Raw genomic sequence first — 18,562 nt, forward strand, 5'->3', positions numbered from 1 at the left:
GGTAAGGATCATGGCCCGGGCCGGGGGGGGGGCTCTGCACCCCCCCCCCCCCCCCCCCCCAGATGTCACCAGGGGGGGCACGAGTCCCGGTGGCCCCCCGTAGTCTACGCCTATGTCTGCTTGTGCGGCCTCCCTTTTCTCTGCTCATCTGTGTGCTCTAGACGTCTCTTGGCGTCACGTTATGGCTGCCTTAATATCCCACCAACTTTATACGGTTTGCGTTTTAACCTTCTTGAAAAAAAAATTTTTTTTAACAGTGTGGGTGGGACACGCGTCATTAAAAATAGAATATTACGCGAAAAAAAACTAGAGCAATATTTACGACGCGAGATTTATTTTAAATTCTGGGTGCAAAGTTCATGACGTCATGGAATGGTCATACACTCTTTCCACCTCAACGAGATGGTCATACGGTCATACACTCTCTCCACCTCGACGTGATGGCCAAACCGATCCACCTCTCCTCAACGCGCCCGAAATGTCGAGAGAAAGCAAGTGGAAAGGAGGTGACGACTAAATCGAGTCTCGCGCCGTCAAAAGTGCTCAATTTTTTTTTTCGTGTAAAATTTATTTTTTAACACACAACCAGACTTTTGAAAATACATTGTTGTTTGTTTTTCTTTTCCGTGGCCCTTTAACTTGGTATCTCTCCAATTCCCTCTCGAAAGTGCTAACTAAATCCTCGTACGTCCAATCTTTCTCTGCTTGCTTGGATACTTTATTCTCAACTCGCTTAGAAGCTTCTAGCAATTGCACATCACTTAAATTAATGATATCCTTTCGATTGTGAGTGAATATTTCTGCTTTTAATGTGCCAAATGTGATCTTGATTTTCTTTCCTGGCTTGGCCAGTGTTGCCTGGTCACCAGATGAAAATTATCAAAATTAGTAAATTAATTATTGCAAATACTAGAGCTCTAAAAATCGCGAAACTTGGTGTATGTACTAACTAGCCTATGAGCATTCCATTTGAAAAATAATCTACCCGTCTATTTTTTTTCTACGACATCGCTTATTTTTTATCTTTCTCTCATACACATACTCTATTTTTCTTTTTTCTCTATAGTTGTTTCAGAAAATAGTACTTCTAACAGCCGCCACAACGCCTAGCCAAAGTTCTCACGAAACGAACAAATATTTTTCCTTGTGAAACGAAACCGAAACTTAGTGTCTCACGGCACCTTAACGACATCTAGAGGGAACTTTAACAAGTAAAACCCGCAGTGTCTTTGTACCGTTTTCTAAATATGCCTTAATTAATCCAGCCTTTTTGCATGTAAAAAATAACACGTAAGAAATGTTTGTTCAATATTTGTTTTTTACTAGAAACATTGGTCACTTCTTGACTAAATCACCGTAACACCTTATACGAAACTAGTCGAACGAGGCTTCGCCATTGACGAGCAAACTGTTGTGTGCTTGTGTGTGTGTCGCTTATGGCCGTGACTCCGATGTGATAAGCTGTTTTGATTCCAGCCACAATCGTTCGGTAAATCACGGAGGTGATCAAGATGTCAGCCCTCTTAGCGCAGCTCGGGGGCAACCCTTTCAACACCGTGGTGGGCCAAAAAATAGGTGAGCGAGCCGCGAAAAGACCGGGCGGAAGACCACACCGACGATGATCACTCCCTAAATAATTTCGGCGTCATGGTCAGCTGTTTTCTTGGCAAAACATTTCGCTTGAACGCGACGTTTTCGTCCTGACTGCACACCGCCAAATATTTCCTTACAACATTCGAAACCCGATGGTCTTCACCCGTTGTAGACGCAAAGCGCAGACGCCTTGTAACAATTAATTGTTTTCTTTTGGCGACATCGTTTACCGCACCTTCGATATCACACCCGCGCGCTTCACGCCGAAAAAGTGACTCGCTCTCTTGTTTATCACCGATCAAAATGTCGCCTCACCTCTCGTACGCGTCAGAAGACAAACCAAGTTACTCTAGAGGTTATCTCGCGTCACGTTCGCAGTTGTGCACAGGGAGACGGACGAATCGTCGCTTTTCTCTTTCTGCTTCTGTCGGATGTACGGGAGTTGATTGCGTAACGGGGATTCGCGTTGCAGTACCGGTACGATGCGATACCGGTACCGTACGCTATTTTTATTATTATTTTTTCTCTCCCTAAACACAACAGCAGCTTATGATTGACGTCCGTCTGTTTCCTCAGGGAAATACATATTAAATTCTTGTTTCCTTTACTTTGTGACATGAGTGAATTGTACTGTGTTTTACGTTGCACGTAGTGCGTTACGGTAAGGTTAACGCACCGTACGGTACACCTACTTTACGGTTTCCCACCTACCGTGCGGTCGCGTAGGAGGGACCGCCAACAGTAAAACGGACAACGCAAGGGCTGTGCTAAAAATATGACAATCAGTTGATAGGACAGTGAGCCCTCTTCGCGTGCCAAACAATGCCCCTTCGGCGGTAGCTCTTGTGTGTATGAGCTCATCGCCAACTTCTATATTTGGACATTTCAAATGAAGCCGGTTTGGCAAAGCTCTACTTACAGGCACTTCTTGCGCAAAGTCAATGCAAACTCGTTTTTTTTTTTTAGTCTTAAAGGCCGATGTACACTTAGCGCTTTCCACTCTTACTCACCTCCTCCTTTCCTCTATCCTCTCCACTTTTTACCTTGCTGCAACTTGGCTCCCCTCGCAGCTTAGGAGTGGGGAACGCAAAGAGGATTACCTTCCCTGCAGAAAACCAAAGTTGTACCTCGTCATTTAAGGTTGTGGAGGAGATTAAAAAGCGAGCAAATATAGTCTGCAAGCTGGTAGTCTCCCAGACTAGTGTTGTGAAGATGAGTCTTGGGGTGTTTATTGCGACCGAGTGAGTCAAATAACTTTCACTCTCTGGCTTTTTCTTTTTTCTCTTTTTATACTTTGTCTGTGTGAAACGGAAGTGCTATATAGCGTGGGGTGCGAATGGCTCATAGCCATCTGCTATGATCGGATGTGTCAGGCAACGTTTCTATTTCAACAGCTATATGTTCGGTACTTGCTATGACTTGCTATGTGTGAAGGGTGCCGCTAACATTGCTTGGAAACCAACCTTTCTATAGTGCCTTTTCTGTTCTGGTGTTAGCCTGAGACTGAGGCAAGAAAATAGGAAGTTTCAAAGTAGAAGAAAAAGGAACAGTCGAGGATACGTCTCAGAGACGTATCCTCGACTGTTCCTTTTTCTTCTACTTTGAAACTTCCTATTTTCCTGCCTCAGTCTCAGGCTAACATCAGAATGGTTAATTTCCACCAGCTCGCCTGCGCACTCACTACAATATGCCTTTTCTGCCTGTACCGTTTCTCTCTATTAGTTAATATGATGCTGATTTATGTCGGAATATAAACTTAATAGCTTACTGTAGTCTGAATGTAAAGGGACTATGCATTTATTCAGATTCATTATGTATATTGCCTGTGTGCTCTCTTTCGAACTGATGTCAGTTTTTATTTTAATCATTACACTGTGCCATTGCACATCATGCCATCAGTGATTGGTCATTGTGGATTGAGACCCACAATGACCTGGTAAATTAATAGAAAAGAACCTAATAGGCATAAATGAATATCTTAGTGTAGACTGAATGTGAAGGAACTCATTCCTTTAAATTTGTGTGTTACCAGAACACACTCCTCACTCAAGTCAGCTACGCCATTTCAAATGATGTGATCAATCATTGGTCAATGTAGGCTGAGGACCGGCAATGTGCACTTCCTGGTTGTTGAGGCAGGAAGATTACAGTCCGCACGTGGTTTGTGCTCTTTGACCCCCGCGTTTGCATTTCTGGTTTTCTCGTGATGCTCGCTTCATTTCTAGCTCCCGCTTCACCTGCTGGTCGATTTTGAACACCCACTAGCTGTGCTGTTATCAGGATTCCTTCATGGCTAGGGCTCCCACTTTTCTCGTGTCAGTTCTCGACGGGGTTCGACGTAGTCGTTAAGTATTTGCTTCTTTAGCAAGATAAATGCCGGTTATCGCTATCAATGCTGCAATTTTACACTTCTGGCCCATCAAGCTTGTGATAATGTTGGGTAATGAAACGAATTAATGTTTTTTTTATAAGCGAGCAAAAGTGTAGATTCCACTTGCACACCTTCACTGAAAAACGTGGTTGTGTTGTCTTTGTCCTACGTATTTATTCTTTCTTTAATCCTGACCAGCACCAACATGCTCCTCGTCCATAAGTACCCTTCCTTTTATGCAGGAGCTACCAGTGCAAGCATTAGGTGTCGCAGCAGTGTTGAAATTGCAACAAGCTTGACACCTTGAGCTCTCTGCGTCTTCTTTTGTGTGTGCCATTGACAATTGGAGCAGGAGCCTCTTGAAAGCGTCGGAGAAGTTGCCAACAGTTTGCTAAGAAACTCCGGAGTGCTAAACTAAGCTGCCTTGTGTTGAGTCTAATGGCGATGAGCCGTTAACGATGGCTGATTCATCATTACTGGTGTCTGTTTACATGAGCCCAGCAGCTGCAATCTACAAGATGCCAAAAATTGAACTAATTGATGTGCCAAATGTTTCTTTACATTTCTGGTATTGCCTACTTTTGTTTTCCACTGATTAGCCGATATTACAGTTCGGGTTACTTGCCTATGCTTTTTAACGAATACCGTAAATGGTATGACTGCGCAAATAGGTAGGCATTTATTTGGTGGCTGTGTTTTTGTGTAATTTGCACCATGACATGTTTTGAGAGGGGGGGGTGGGGATTTGTCTCACCAACTTTTATGTTTCTTATTCTAAAGGAAATGTTAGCCGAGATGTCTGCCTTATCTGTTCCGAAATAAGCAGAAGTGAAAATTGTACTCGCGATGTCCAAAATCTGCAGCACTAGCTTTCATCCCCCATGCAGCCGAGCTGTGTGTCTGCCACTTAACATGTTCAATTGTCGGGAAACACTTTCTGCTGTTCCTCCTGGTGCGCCATTAATGTTTGGTGTTCCCAACATTAACCTTCTTTTGCAGAGCAAGCAACAGATGCTTCCCTGGCCTCTGAAAACTGGGCTCTCAACATGGAGATCTGCGACATTGTCAACGACACTGATGAGGGGTGAGCACTTCTCTCCACATTTGTTTCACTTGTTTTCATTCTGTGAATTACCATAAAAAAATTGCTAAGGCCCACGTGCGGTAATCCAATCTCAAATAATTAAAGGGAAGCCACAGTCAGTCCGAGAGGACAACAATGTGCTAAGTACAAAACATGCCTCTATGTAATTTTTTTCACAGTACAAAATTTGTTTTGTAGCTTTCGTCTGCTCTCGCTTTTAATTGGCGTTGTAGTGTCTCGTGATGGCTTCATTTGAATGTGCAGTCTTCTCGGAGAATTAACCGACGCACAAGTAATGTGATAGGGTACACGGTGTGCTTCATTTGTTCATTATTTGTGACCGAAACAAGGAATACGAGCGTTTTTTTCGTTAGTAGCGAAGAGCGTACGAGGGAAAGGGGGGCGAGGCCTTTGTCGGTCGACGATACGGGGCTATGTAAATTATTGGGGTCGTGTTCATAATCTGCCTGCCTTTCCCAGCGCTCGACCCGTTTTGCTTTTCGTCCTTCCCTCGGCATCCGACGCCGTCATCTGCCGACGAACATGGCGGGTAAACCGAGAATGTAGGATATGGGCTTCATGCCTCCCAACTATACTACCCACCTATTTGCAATTTACAGAATTGCAAATAGTGTTGTATACTATTTTCAATTTTCGAAAGTTTGAATAGTATTCCATACTATGTTCAATTCATGAAATGGCAAATAGTACAGCACACTATTTTCAAGTTACGAAATTACAAATACTAATGCATACTATTTTTAGTTTACGAAATTGCAAATAGAGTATTGCATGCCGTTGGCCATTTATGAAATCGCAAATAGTAGTATTGCACGCAGTTCAAGGTAAGCAAAGCTGGACAACGCCTGAGAAAAGACTGTCTTTCGAACACTAGGAGCTGAGGAATTAGGGTAATGTGTCGTTCTTACGAAACGTTACTATGCTAGCGATTTCAGAAATGGAATAAACGGACAGGAGTGCCCGAGACATTCCGAAGCCTTGGCTAATCCCAAAGTTCACGCAAATTACGAACAGCGTTTTAGGGAATTGTATGTTCCCTCGTGTTTCACTGAAATTCCCTGAAAGTCTTGCAAGTTAGCCTTGAAGGGACGTAAAAGAGAAATTGAAGTGGTGGTGTTCTCGATGGTGTTCCAACTGTGATGTATTGTCATGCACAATTTTCTTTCTTTTCTTTTTTGCTGTTTGCTAGTGCTATCATTGCCACCGTATTGGCAATATTTCTATCATGATGCTGAATGCCTGGCCATGCACACAAACGCTCGCTCGCTTATGTGAGCGTAGTGTGCGTCCATAACAACGAGGTAGAGGGCCTTAGAGCAATAAAGTGGCAGCTGAAAGTGACACCCAATGGGCCGTTGCCATGTTGCAAATGTTTTACCACTAGACGCATGACCTTTTAGTTTTACGTCTAGATTTTAACAAAGTACCGCCCACAAATAATTGCTTATTGATCTTTAATAGCAGTACCAACGAGATACGTTATGTTTCGTTAGTTTTAAGTCCAAGATGTGCTCTTTCAGCAAAAACTCGGGCAGCTTCGCAGTGCCTCCGCTAGATGCCGTCAGCCGCGGTGCTGTATTTTGGGTTTTTATCGGAGCTAGACACTGATTTCTGGGGCTAGCAGTATTGAAAAAAATAGTTTATGTTTTTTACAGCGATCGCAATACAAATCTCGGCTCAGTTTTGCATAAAAGCCTCAGTATTTGGTACAGTCACGTGACTAGTGGTCACAATTGTACAACATGGCAGTAGCCAAGTGTACAATTGCCTGGTGAACGAAATACCAGTTAATCGCTCTAAGCCCCTCTACGTTGTTGGTCCATAGCCATGCCCAATTTCCTGTAGATATGGCCAAGCCGGTTTGCTAGGTTATTTTCGTCTGCTAGTATGCATTTTAGACAACTACCATAAGTAGTTGTCGAAAGTTTCACTTCAGAAATGCGGTAAAACTAATCTTCTTAGACGCCAGGGGTGACTCACTGAGTCTACCGTAGATGTATCGCGCGCTCAGGGATGCTGTAGTTTTTGCCATCTGCTGCAAAAGCGAGCAAGCATCTGGACTTTTGTCTCGTGCCTACAAAAACATGCTGGAAACATTTTAATAATAAAATAAACAAGTTCTAAAAATATGTTGTCAGAAACAGCACTCTAAAATTTTTCGAAAGCTCTTTGTCATATCGAGAGTGAGACAGGTGATTGATGTTGAGGTTAAGGTCAAAGCCATTCCAAGGCAAAGTTCTACAACTGAGTTGATCTGACAGCTTTGCTCCAGTCTGCATTTTGAAGAGCTCCACAGTTTCTTGTGTGCTTGTGTGCCGTGCACTTGCACTACTTTCTTTTTCTGTGCTCATTCGCGGAAACTGTGTCTGCCTAACTTTAGACCGAGCTGATGCTTTGTTATGGGTATGTTTAGAATAACTTTTCACGAGCAGAGTTTTTCCGCCTGTACTACCACTGCACGTAAACCCTGACCTGTCGAAGATTAGATGCATAGCAACGAACAAAAGGTTAGGGCACAAACAAGCTGGTGAAGGTTTAACATAATTTAAGACAAAACCTCGAGACTGGGGAAAAAACGAAGGTCAACACAACACACAAAGTCTCAAACACAGCTGAATTTGCTTTTACAGGAGTTTGTGTTTATACAGTCGAATCTCGTTAATTTGAACTCAGGGGACCGAAGATTTGCTTGAATAAAGCAGAGTTTGAATTATCAGGAGTTTCCTCCCGTAGAGAATCATAGGATGGGACCTGCATGTTAGTTTGAACTATCTGCAAGTTTGAATTAAGAGGGTTTGAATTAACAAGATTCAACTGTATAGGTTTTCGGTGCTTTTACAAACCAAAACAAAAGAGAAAGAAAGTGAGAACACTCTTTACACAAATGCATAAAAAGGATTGAACTCAAAAGACAACTTGCACAGGACTTGACACATAGCCGAAACAAGTAACAAAAGAAGTTGGGTTAAACCTTTATCGTTTCACCTAAACATCCGGATAAAACACACCAAGAAAATTAGATCAACCCTTTCCCAGAACAAACAACAGGACCATGGGCGAAATCCTCGAACATTTAAACACCCGAACAAACACAAAACCAAAGAAAGGGCACAACAAGATAGACGGCTAGGGCCAACAAAGGAACATGCCCACACTTAGGTTGAAGGGGTGACCTTGCTCGAAAACAAAACCAAACGATCAGATTTGTAGAAATCTTCTCAACTCTGCATCTAAAGTAAGGGATGAAGTATTTACTGCACTACCATGATTTATGACCGTGAGAGACTCTTTCACTAACCTTTTGTGATCATCTTTCTTTGTTAAGATAACTGGGGTGGACTGCCAAAGCGGTACACAATTGTTGCACTCAATAACATGTTTTGACAGTTTTGAATAGGGGTCTTTGTAAAGCAACGTTTGTGTTCGGTTGAACGGTCATTGAGGCAACGCTTGGTTTGCCCTATGTAACAGAGGCCACAATCAAAAAGGAATTCTGTAGACCACACCCGACACATAATTGACATTGGTGTTTTGTACATGAAGCCTTTGCGGAAACAAACGAGGTCAATAGGTTTGGCTTATAACGACCACAATTTCAAATCTGTTGGCAACTTTTACGGTATTGGCATGGTGTTTAAGAATAAAAAAAAGGAAGAACTACATGTTTGGTGTGTTTGGGAGCCCCCTGACTGTTCTTTTTGAAGGAAACAAGGTTAATAATTGTTTAAAAACATAATCTTCCGGATAGCCATGCCGCACCAAAACTGCCGAAAAGATGTTGTAGCAAGGACTTAATGGAATGCAAACATGATTTCTTCAGAGCTCTGTTCATGGGGTTTCGGACCACCCAATGCCAGACTTCACATTTTTCGAATGACAGCTGGGTGGTTTCATTTGAAATCGAACATGCTTGAAGGGGGGGGGGGGGGGGGAAGGGGGGGTTTTTATTTTTTTTTATTTTTTTAATATATGTAATTGCCCCATTTCTGGAAAGAACAAAACCGCTTTTCAAAATTTAAAAAAAAAAAAAATATTTCCCTTCACAAAAAATTATTGAGTGGAGCAGGGTGAAAATCTGTTTTTACTCCGTGATTTTTCTACCTACTTCTGTACGCAGGTACGAATACGGGAAGCATACAAAACTCACAGTAATTTCTTGTGCTTTTGTATGCTATTTGGACTATTTTTTAGTTTAAAGGAAAATACTTTTGTATTTTTGTTTATTGACGTAAAAAATGCCAAACATTGTCTCTTTGACAATCCAGTGACATCTTCAGAGCCTTGTAACTCATGAGTTATTATATTTGTCACTTATTAAATACTATGCGGGTGCAGCCCTATACATAGGCTATCGACAGGCATAAGTTTAGTTTCTTTCATTTTCACTGAATTTTTTTTATGAAATTTGAAATATCGTCAAGAATGAACTTAACCAATATTTTGAACCCACTTATCGAAAAAGGCCTTTTTTTTTCGTTCGCTTTTTTTATTATTGCTGCCAATCATATTAACTTTCAATTGGCTTGATGCGATTTCCCCCTTTTTTGTTTTATCTTCTCTAGAAGTGATCGAAATCGCTCCCACGTGACAATGCGGTGACAACTTCAGAGCCTTGTAACTCATGAGTTATTATATTTGTCGCTTACCAAATACTATTTGGGTGTAGCCCTATACATGGAATATCGAAGGGTATAAGTTTAGTCTATTTTAGTTTCACTGAATTTTTTATATAAAATTTGAAATATCGTCGAAAATGAAATTGATTGATATTTTGAACCCACTTTTCCAAAAAGGCCATTTTTTATTTCGTTCAATTTTTTTATGACTTTCAATTGACTTTCAATTGGCTTAATGCGATTACGCATACGCACAAAAAAAAAATTGACCAAGAAACATTAGTTGTAAAATACAGGGTTACAAAATTTATCCCAGCCAATCTAAGAACTTGCGTCATCAGTGACGAGTGACTGGAGGCCGACTGAGAATGCAACAGGGCAGTCTTCGTTTACCAGCTGTGACGGAAGCTTGTTCCATTCAGTAATATGAATGCAATATGAATAAAATATTGCAATATTTGCAATGCAATGCATATATAAACAAGAAAATGTCTTACAACCTCGTATACATTGTGCTAATGGTACAGTTGCTGCTACTGTTGACCTACATCTGACCATAAATAAAATGCGCTCGTAAAATTTTATATCTGCTTAACCAAGTGAATTAACACACTCTGCACTATCTAACTTTGCCTTATTTACCTGATGCTTTATCATACAAACCGTTTGGAGTGGAGGATGTAAGTGCTTAGATCAACAGAACTTTCATAATCATCATAGACTAGATGCACAAAAGAGATATGAAAGAGTCACATTTGAGTGAGCACTGCAGGTTTGGCCACTGGCCACAGTTAGCACATGTATTAAACTTTTTGGAACCTGGGACACTTGAGTATTGAGTTGTTGGTCATGTTTTATCTCGCTACGTTTTCAGATGAAGAAATGCACTGTTAATTGTGGTTTGCTCCTTGTTTTCGTTTGTTTTCCCGTTGGCCTCGGGACATTGGATGCACAGACCAAAGGACGCCATCAGGGCCCTGCGGAAACGGCTGACGCAGAACGCCGGCAAGAACTACACAGTCGTCATGTACAGCCTCACCGTCAGTACCGACCTTTCCACCTTATTCGCAGATGTAGCGGGGCGGGGGCGATGCGAAAATTATCTGCACTCTGGCTGTAGAAGTTACTTTAATCAAAACCTTTTCAAATCAATGCCTGTCATGGATTATTGCATAGGCAAAGCCCTGGCTGACTTGCAGATGATTTGTTGCATCATCCACTGTCAATCACCTATTGGACAGGATTGGTTCACGTGCACGCTCAACATTGTCATCAGCCGTGGACGTGGTAGGTCGTCCGGCTCCTTTATGGCTGTCACTTGTGCGTCTTTCCTTGAACTTCTGTAGCCACTCAAACACACTTCTATGCGATAAAACACTTTCTTCATACTGTGCACAAAGCCTTTCATAAATACAGGCATTAAACACACCCTCAGATTACTAAAACAATGGCTTCCCCCACTTGTGCGAATCGCAAGTAGAGCGGCCATTGCGTATCGCACCTTAGTCAGCACTGGGCTGGCTTATCACGTTTGAGCCTGCACAGCAGTGACCAAGCTGCTGTGCAAGTTCGAACGTGATCAACGGCGTCCTCATTCCAAAAAGCACCGGCAAGACGGTGCGACCAACAGAAGATTTTAAGATAACCGGAATCCGGATCATTTTTGGACCATCCTCGTAGGTAGCATTACTGTAACGAGAGTGCAACGAGATTATGTCAAGCATGAAAATATTGTGGCGCAGTGAAGTGAAACCTCACTTGAAGGTTGCTTCACGAGGACTTTGTTTATATTTTATTTACACTTTTTTTTGTTATTTACTTACCCTCAAAGTCATACAGTCATCCTGCTGGACCCCTTGGTGTATTATGACAGGGAGGGGGGTTTATAAAGAGTTGAAGAGTGAGCGTGGTGAATATTACGATGGAAGTAGTGAGGTAGGTGCTAGGTTCCGACCTCGTGCAGTGGGAACAAGAAGTGACAAGTGATGGTGCAATGCAGTTGCGACCTCGAACGGGTGACCTAGTCTTGGAGTCAAGTGTGGTGTCTTCAAATAGTTTTGCAGCGATAGCTGTTACCGTCTCTTCCCGCCACTGGAAACGACGCCTGTTGATGTTGTGGTTGGCAGTGTAGGTCATCCGTCGCCATTGTTGCCAAATCCTCAAAAAAGATTGCCTGCCGCCCACAGAACTGAACCTGGGTGCACCGTGTGCGAAGCGGAGACGTTACCACTGAGCAGCATCAACGACCTACTTTAAACTTGGGAGTCTTCTAGTACCCAATGCCCACTCCATGCACTCTCTGAAAAAAAAATAAATAGCAGATAACAAATTGTTACTGTAGAGTTGTCGATGCGAAGAGCTTGTGCCGGGAGACGCACTTTCACGGATTCGAGAACAAGGAAGAAAGAAAGAAGGGCATTTGGAGCAAAATGGAACAAAACAGACGTCTATTTTCTTCAGAACGCTCTTGTTCACACACTCCGCGGTTACGTCAACTCCCAGCGACTTTGCCGAGACGTCTCGCAGCTATCGCTCTGACCGTAATGTAGATGAATGCAAAACTCAATTTTTTTTCTTCTTCTGGAGCTATAACAAACTGTTCAGGATTTGCACTTTGTTGATTTTTATACTGTATTCAGTGAAGTTCTAGGTTGGTAGAGCTTCAGTTGAGTTAACAGTGTCCCCTGGACTGCAAAAATTGCTCCACATGATTACAGTGAGATTTCAGATAATATTTTATGCTGACCACACAAAGTAATTTCGTTACTTTTTCATTGTTAGTTAAGGATGATACGATTTACTGTAAAACCCCTTAAGTTTGCCAGCCCTTAATTTTCGTGAATTGAAAAATTAGCGCAATTTAAGGGCACGCAAAAATTTCAGCTCTTAAGTGTTTCAATGCAGGCCTCTGGAATTCACAAAATTTAGTGGCCGCGATTATGACCTTTGTGTTTGATTCGCGAAAAATAGGGGCTGCCAAAAATAAAAGGTTTTACAGTATATCTTTTTGTCCTCACTGGACGGAATGAGGAGGATAGGTTTTTTTTTTTCACATGTTTACTGGTGCTAGATAATGAGTGCTTCTGGAAGTAATCTTTCTTGTTACGTAATTTTCGAGGGTGCAAGGATGCCGTGATATTGAAAGAATATATCACGGAAATCCTCTATTTACTATGTCGCTTGTAAATGTGATTCTAACCATAATGGAACTTCCTTTCTTCATTTCCTGGTTATAGCAAAGCAGTAATTTAATTCTGTGTCTGTGCATTCGAGCAAAGTGGTTTAATCGCGAGCCAAATGAATCTTGTTGTCTGGTCTACTTTCAAGGTCGGAGTGTTTGCGAGTGTGTCTTCATCCTTATCTCATACATATCTCGTTAACGACGAGAGCTTTATTTTCAAGACAAGTTTCCTCGAGGATATTCCCAGAGCTTACCTGCCTTCCGGTGAGGGACGTCCCCTAGATAATTTCAAACGTGTTTTCCGAGGAACCAAGGAAAGTCCATATTTCCCATCCATTTGCAGTTCGCTATCTATTTATACTTTTTCATATCAGACTTGCTATGGTTTAGGCATTTTTCTCGGCATGAATCAGAGCGCACAAATCTGGATCATTGCAGTGTTTTAGAAGTCTGGACAGATGATGGCTTGGCGGTATAAAATTTAAGTTCCGCTTATGGTGTCCTGTTCATATATTTTTTAATACTTATATTTTTTTGCTGTTAGTTTCTGTTTTGTTTTACTAATGAAAAGCGTCCACTCTTTTTGTTTAGCTTTCCTAATTGTTGGAAAATAGTAAAAAGAACTTTTTTTTTTTTTTTCGGTTTGGTAGAGGATGGCAGTTTCACCAATTTTTGAATGCTGCTTTGTTTGAAGACTTTGTTACATTAAGTTTTGGGGGGTCTTATATGCCAAACTAGCAAAGGACACCTCGCATGCCGCAATGAGGGACTGGTAATCAGTTCAGACCACTGGAGAATCTCTTGACTTGCAACCAGAATTTCAGTTACACGGCAAATAGCAGTGTGAGAGAAACGAGTAAAATATAAATAATTGAGCACACTTTTTTCCTTTTTAATCCAGTATGTTCCCACACAAATTGCCATCTTTAGAAAAGGATTGAATGAAAATAGCTGTGCAGTGTTTTGGAGACTATCGCTCCCCATGTTTACTTGAAGAGTTGGTTTGGTTTATTGTATTTTCCAGTCTATAACACCTCTGTATAAGCCGCACTTATAGATTTGTGCGGTTGGCGCAGTGAAACTGCGTTGAAAAGCCTGAATGTGTGTATTCTGATCTCAATGGTATGCATGGGTGGGAGTCAGTTTCAACATTCTCGTCGGTGAATGGAACGAGAAATATAACCTCTAATGCAAATTTGCACAATTAAGGTCCATACCTAAAAAGAAATGTGACATTCAAACAGAAATACTGTAACAAAAAAAAAAGATTAAACGCAACATAAGCCAGAAAATATGGCAGATAAAAACCTGGTCAAAAGGCTTTGATTCCTGCTTTCCTGCGCAGGTTTTGTGGGACATTTGTAATTTTTTGACAAGCTACCTCCCTTCCCAGTTTGCTTCCAGTTTACTCACTTTTACCGGTTCTAGTTCTGTCTGACATTTGGTGTTCACCATCGACGCAGGTGCTGGAGACTTGCGTAAAGAATTGCGGCCGCCGCTTTCACCTGCTGGTGGCCCAGAAGGACTTTGTCCAGGAACTGGTCAAGATGATTGGCCCCAAGAATGACCCCCCCACCGCCGTTCAGGAGAAGGTCCTCAGTCTTATACAGGTGAGCGAGCACAGCCGCAAAAACTTTGTGTTCTTTTTTTTTTTTTGACTGCCTTTGGCTACAATCAGTCTCAAAAGGCTCCCGAAGGCATTACAGAAGGTGTGCAAGGTACAATCAAATATTATTCTAGTCTGTGTTCAGTGGCAAAGTCTCGAAGAGTTCCTGTAGGCCCTTGCAGAAGGCATACAAGTGCAGCCATGTATTGTTTGCTCTGCACTGAGCAGCAAACAGTCACGAAAGATTTTTCAAGTCCTTGAAGAAAACATGGAAGGTGCAAGCACATATTCCTTTTGTCTTTGCTTAGTGACGAACAGTCTCGTAAGGTTCCTGTAAGCCTCACAGCAGTCATACACGTGCAGCCATTGCTAGATGCAACCACATATCCTTTTTTTTGTCTGCACTTGGTGGCGAACACTTTCAGAAAATTCCTGTATGCCTTGCAGAAGGCGTGCAAGTGCAGCCATGTGTCGTTTGCTCAGCATTGAGCAGTCACCAAAGGCTCCTGAAGTGCTTGTACAAGGCAAGCAAGGTGCCACCTGTATCCTTTTTGTCCGTGCTCAGTGGCAAACCGTCTTGGAAAGTTCCTGTAGGCCTTGCAGAAGGCATGCAAATGCAGCCATGAATAGTTTGCTCAGCATTGAGTAACAAGCAGCCATGGAAGATTCCCCGAGGCTTTGTAGAAGGAATGCTGGGTGCCGCGTGCATTCTTTTTGTTTGTGCTCAGTGGCAAACAGTCTTCGAAAATTTCCGAAGGCATTGCGGGAGGCTTGCAAGTGCGGTCATGTATCTCTTTGTCTGCGCTTAGCAAGTCGCCCCAACGCCTCGCCGCAGTGTGCGCACTCTCAATGTCATCGCAAGAAAGAAAAGTAAAAAAAGGAGGCAGAGCCGACGTTTCAGAGCAGTGTGGCGGCCCCTGCCAGGAAGGCAGCCAGGAAGGCATTGAACTCTTTGTGCCACTTGCATCTCTCACAAAACACAATTTTTCATGCGAAGGTCTGATTGATGGATTAAAATAAAGCTGCAAACTCTCTCATTTATTGCTGCAGAGTTGGGCAGATGCTTTCCGCGTCCATCCGGAGATGCAGGGGGTGGTCCAGGTATACAGCGACCTCAAGAACAAGGGTGTCGAGTTTCCCATGACCGACCTGGACACCATGGCACCCATTCACACCCCGCAGAGGGTGAGTAGCGGCCCTCGCCTTGACACCGTTTCGGTATCGCTCTCGCCATGTGCACCATGCAGGGCCGTAGCTTAGGTCAAGCGCCATGGGCCTCACTCATTTTAAAGCGAAAGGCCTTTGTTGCTCACGTTGGTCTGATCGCATAACATCACAATGTTACGTGACTTTAATATCCCCCGCTAAATTTGGCGGGGAAATTGATGTCGCAGTTTCGAGTCGTATCGAGAAAATGCATCTCCTATCAGTGTTGCGGAGTTGGAATGATTCCGGAATCATTCCGCATTTTCACGACCCCGGAATGGAATGGGAATGGAATGGTGGCAACATTGAGCGGAATGGAATGGGAATGGAATTAGGTGCCTTTTGCCCGGAATGGAACGGGAATGAAATGGGCACGGTTATTCTTTTTTTTTTATTTCTTTTTTTTTTTTTTTTTTTTTTTGTGTGTGTTTACGGTCAGCTAAACCGAGCCAGTCAGTGAGTCAGTTGTTCAGAAATAAAATGAGCGGGAAACTGCTAGCCCGCGAGGAGCCCTAACAGACTTATACGCCAAAAAATGCCATACGAAAAACAAGCTTCAAAGCAAAGAGCAAAGGGGGAAAGGGGAGTAACGTGGCGCCTTTCACGGACGCGCAGGCGTCGGGCTTTGATGGTGTTACACGAGAGCGAAACAAAAAACCAAGCCCCAAGCAAAAGAAAAGGGAGCGGCAAAGAAAGAAACCGCCATGCACAACTCCTCATCGTACTTCTTGTCATGCTTTTTTTTTGTTGCTGTTGTGACGGTTTGTAAAAAGCACGCGCTCACAGGCTGAGATCTGGGAGTGGAAGCGACTCATAACTTGCAGAGCTTTGATAACTCGTTGACTCGGGCGCCGTCGAAAGATGATCAGGTATTGTTTTTTTATAGTTCAAGGCGCGTTGTTTAGCAGGCAGCCAACCCTGCTGCCTTCCACGTTCATTCGTGCGCACTCCTTTGAAGTGCGAAATGTGGGTTTGCTTCGGCATTAAACCAAATCGAGATTCACTTCCCTCTTCTCCTCTTGCGCTTTGCTCCGAGGCTTGTTTTTTTTGTACTGCATTTGTAGTGTATGTCCGCCTATTACTTGGTCTTTGTTCCGATGCTTGTTTTCTGTGTTATATGTTTTAGTGGGTTGGGGTTACAAGCAAGCTAGCGGATTCCCGCTCATTTCCTTTGACTTTAGTCTCCGCATACTTCGTTTCACCTTGCAATGGACCGCTGCGGACGCTACGAGTGCCCCAGGCAATCCAGCACCGTGAGCGGGACTGCAGGGTCACGCGACACTCAGAAAGCACTGGATTGGTTTCGATGTCTCTCGTGCTGTCTGTTGAGGTCCATCGTAAGGTGAAGTAGACTATCGCCACCGCTCTTGGTGTGACCAAACTGACTAGATCTGCAGAAAGACCTTCCCGTGCCAGACGAAGCGCGACCGTTGCTGTGAGAGCAACTGAGGAGAGCTGGGTGCTAGCTGCCACTGAGGTTTCGACTTCCGTGCTCCTTGTCCTGGACCCTATTTGAGGCGGTGAGAAGTCAGTTGGACGGTGTTGATGAGGAAACACGGGGAATGTCAATTCGAACGGTGCGGTATTACCCCGTTAATTGTATCTTGCTGTGAAGAGATTTGTCAACGCTGACTTCCCGACCCGTCGCCACTATGCGAACAACCGACAGCGAGGTAGAAGAATGAATCGGTTGGTACCGTCTGCTGCCTGAACCCGCCACTCGATCAGCGCAAAGAGGAACATCACAATTCGGACGAGAAGACAAGATAAATACAGATTGAGTCATGGCATCGTAGAAGACATTTTTCTACATTAGTCGCGAAGAAAATAAACAAGCTGCACGCTGAAAGTTGTGCAACAAAACTATACACGGTGCAGTCGGCGTATATCATCAAACTTTATTCGCCATCTGAAGAGGAAACATGAGAATGAGTATGCGAAGGGTGGAAAAGGGGAGGCGAACCAGCCAAAAATTGAATTAAATATGATAATAAATATCGAGATTCGTAAAGCAAGCGTGTACTTGTGCATTTTAAAACAGGTTTCGTGACATGGTCTTTATATACGGTCCCTGGTGCTGCGCCGCAGAGGTTGCATTTTGTCAGAGGATGTGTTCTGCCGCTGTGCATGGAGTCGCTTCCAGCAGTGTACTAGCCGTGTTGCTGTATTTGAAGAATACAGTAATATAGCTTATTCCTGTGCCACGCACGAACTGGATATTTTTATGATCTTATCAAACAAGCACGGTGGCTGCTTATGTCTTAAAATTCAAATGCAAAAAAGTTAAAAAAAAGAAAAGAAAATGAGTGGATTTAAGTTTTGCTGTTTGTTCCGAGCCACGTGGTCGCGAGACCGATGTCTTAAACAAGCATTGACATATGAAGGGGCTTTCTCGATGTTTGCAGTACATTGTAAATAAACATTTTCTGCCACCAGCGGTCCGCTTAGTAAAAATCAGTGCTTTTTTGAGGAATTTAGCTTTTTGTTTTGCAATTGTCTTTGCGTTTGATAATGTCAGCTTTATGCTGCTTATTCCGGCAACAAAATGTAGCTGTCAAGTGCCAATTTTTACGTTTATGAATTAAAGGAATGGAACGATTAAGCCATTCCAGGAGTGGGAATGGTCTTAGTGTCTCCATTCCTAGGAATTGAAAGGAATTGAATTATTGAAAACTCTAATTCCCCGGAATGGAATTGGAATGGGGGGGCCCATTCCACAACAGTGTCTCCTATATACCAATAAAAAATGGTGCTCGTTAAAAAACCCTACCAAACGCTATTGCACCTTCGTAACGTTTGGCGGAACGTCTAAGCCAGGCAATCTTTTGGCACCATCGTCGAGTGTGGTGGCAAGTATGTGGCATGTCAAAGTTCTCACAACGGA

The 18,562-nt window shown here is 43.0% G+C and overlaps 1 protein-coding gene across 1 annotated transcript in view; it reads left to right on the forward strand.

The window, feature by feature from the left end:
• Positions 1–1,409: 1,409 nt before the first annotated feature.
• LOC120837965 (TOM1-like protein 2) overlaps positions 1,410–18,562 on the forward strand; it is a gene marked incomplete at its 3' end in the record, with an annotated part of 29,344 nt that continues 12,191 nt past the window's right edge. The window contains exons 1-5 of the mRNA XM_042292187.1: positions 1,410–1,575; positions 4,964–5,048; positions 10,641–10,725; positions 14,330–14,476; positions 15,523–15,657. Of these exons, the coding sequence (XP_042148121.1) occupies positions 1,512–1,575; positions 4,964–5,048; positions 10,641–10,725; positions 14,330–14,476; positions 15,523–15,657 (516 nt within the window). The remainder of the gene's footprint in view (positions 1,576–4,963; positions 5,049–10,640; positions 10,726–14,329; positions 14,477–15,522; positions 15,658–18,562) is intronic.

This window comes from Ixodes scapularis, unplaced genomic scaffold (genome assembly GCF_016920785.2).
Source record: "Ixodes scapularis isolate PalLabHiFi unplaced genomic scaffold, ASM1692078v2 PGA_scaffold34__4_contigs__length_609834, whole genome shotgun sequence".
NCBI classification, from domain to species: Eukaryota; Metazoa; Arthropoda; class Arachnida; order Ixodida; family Ixodidae; genus Ixodes; species Ixodes scapularis.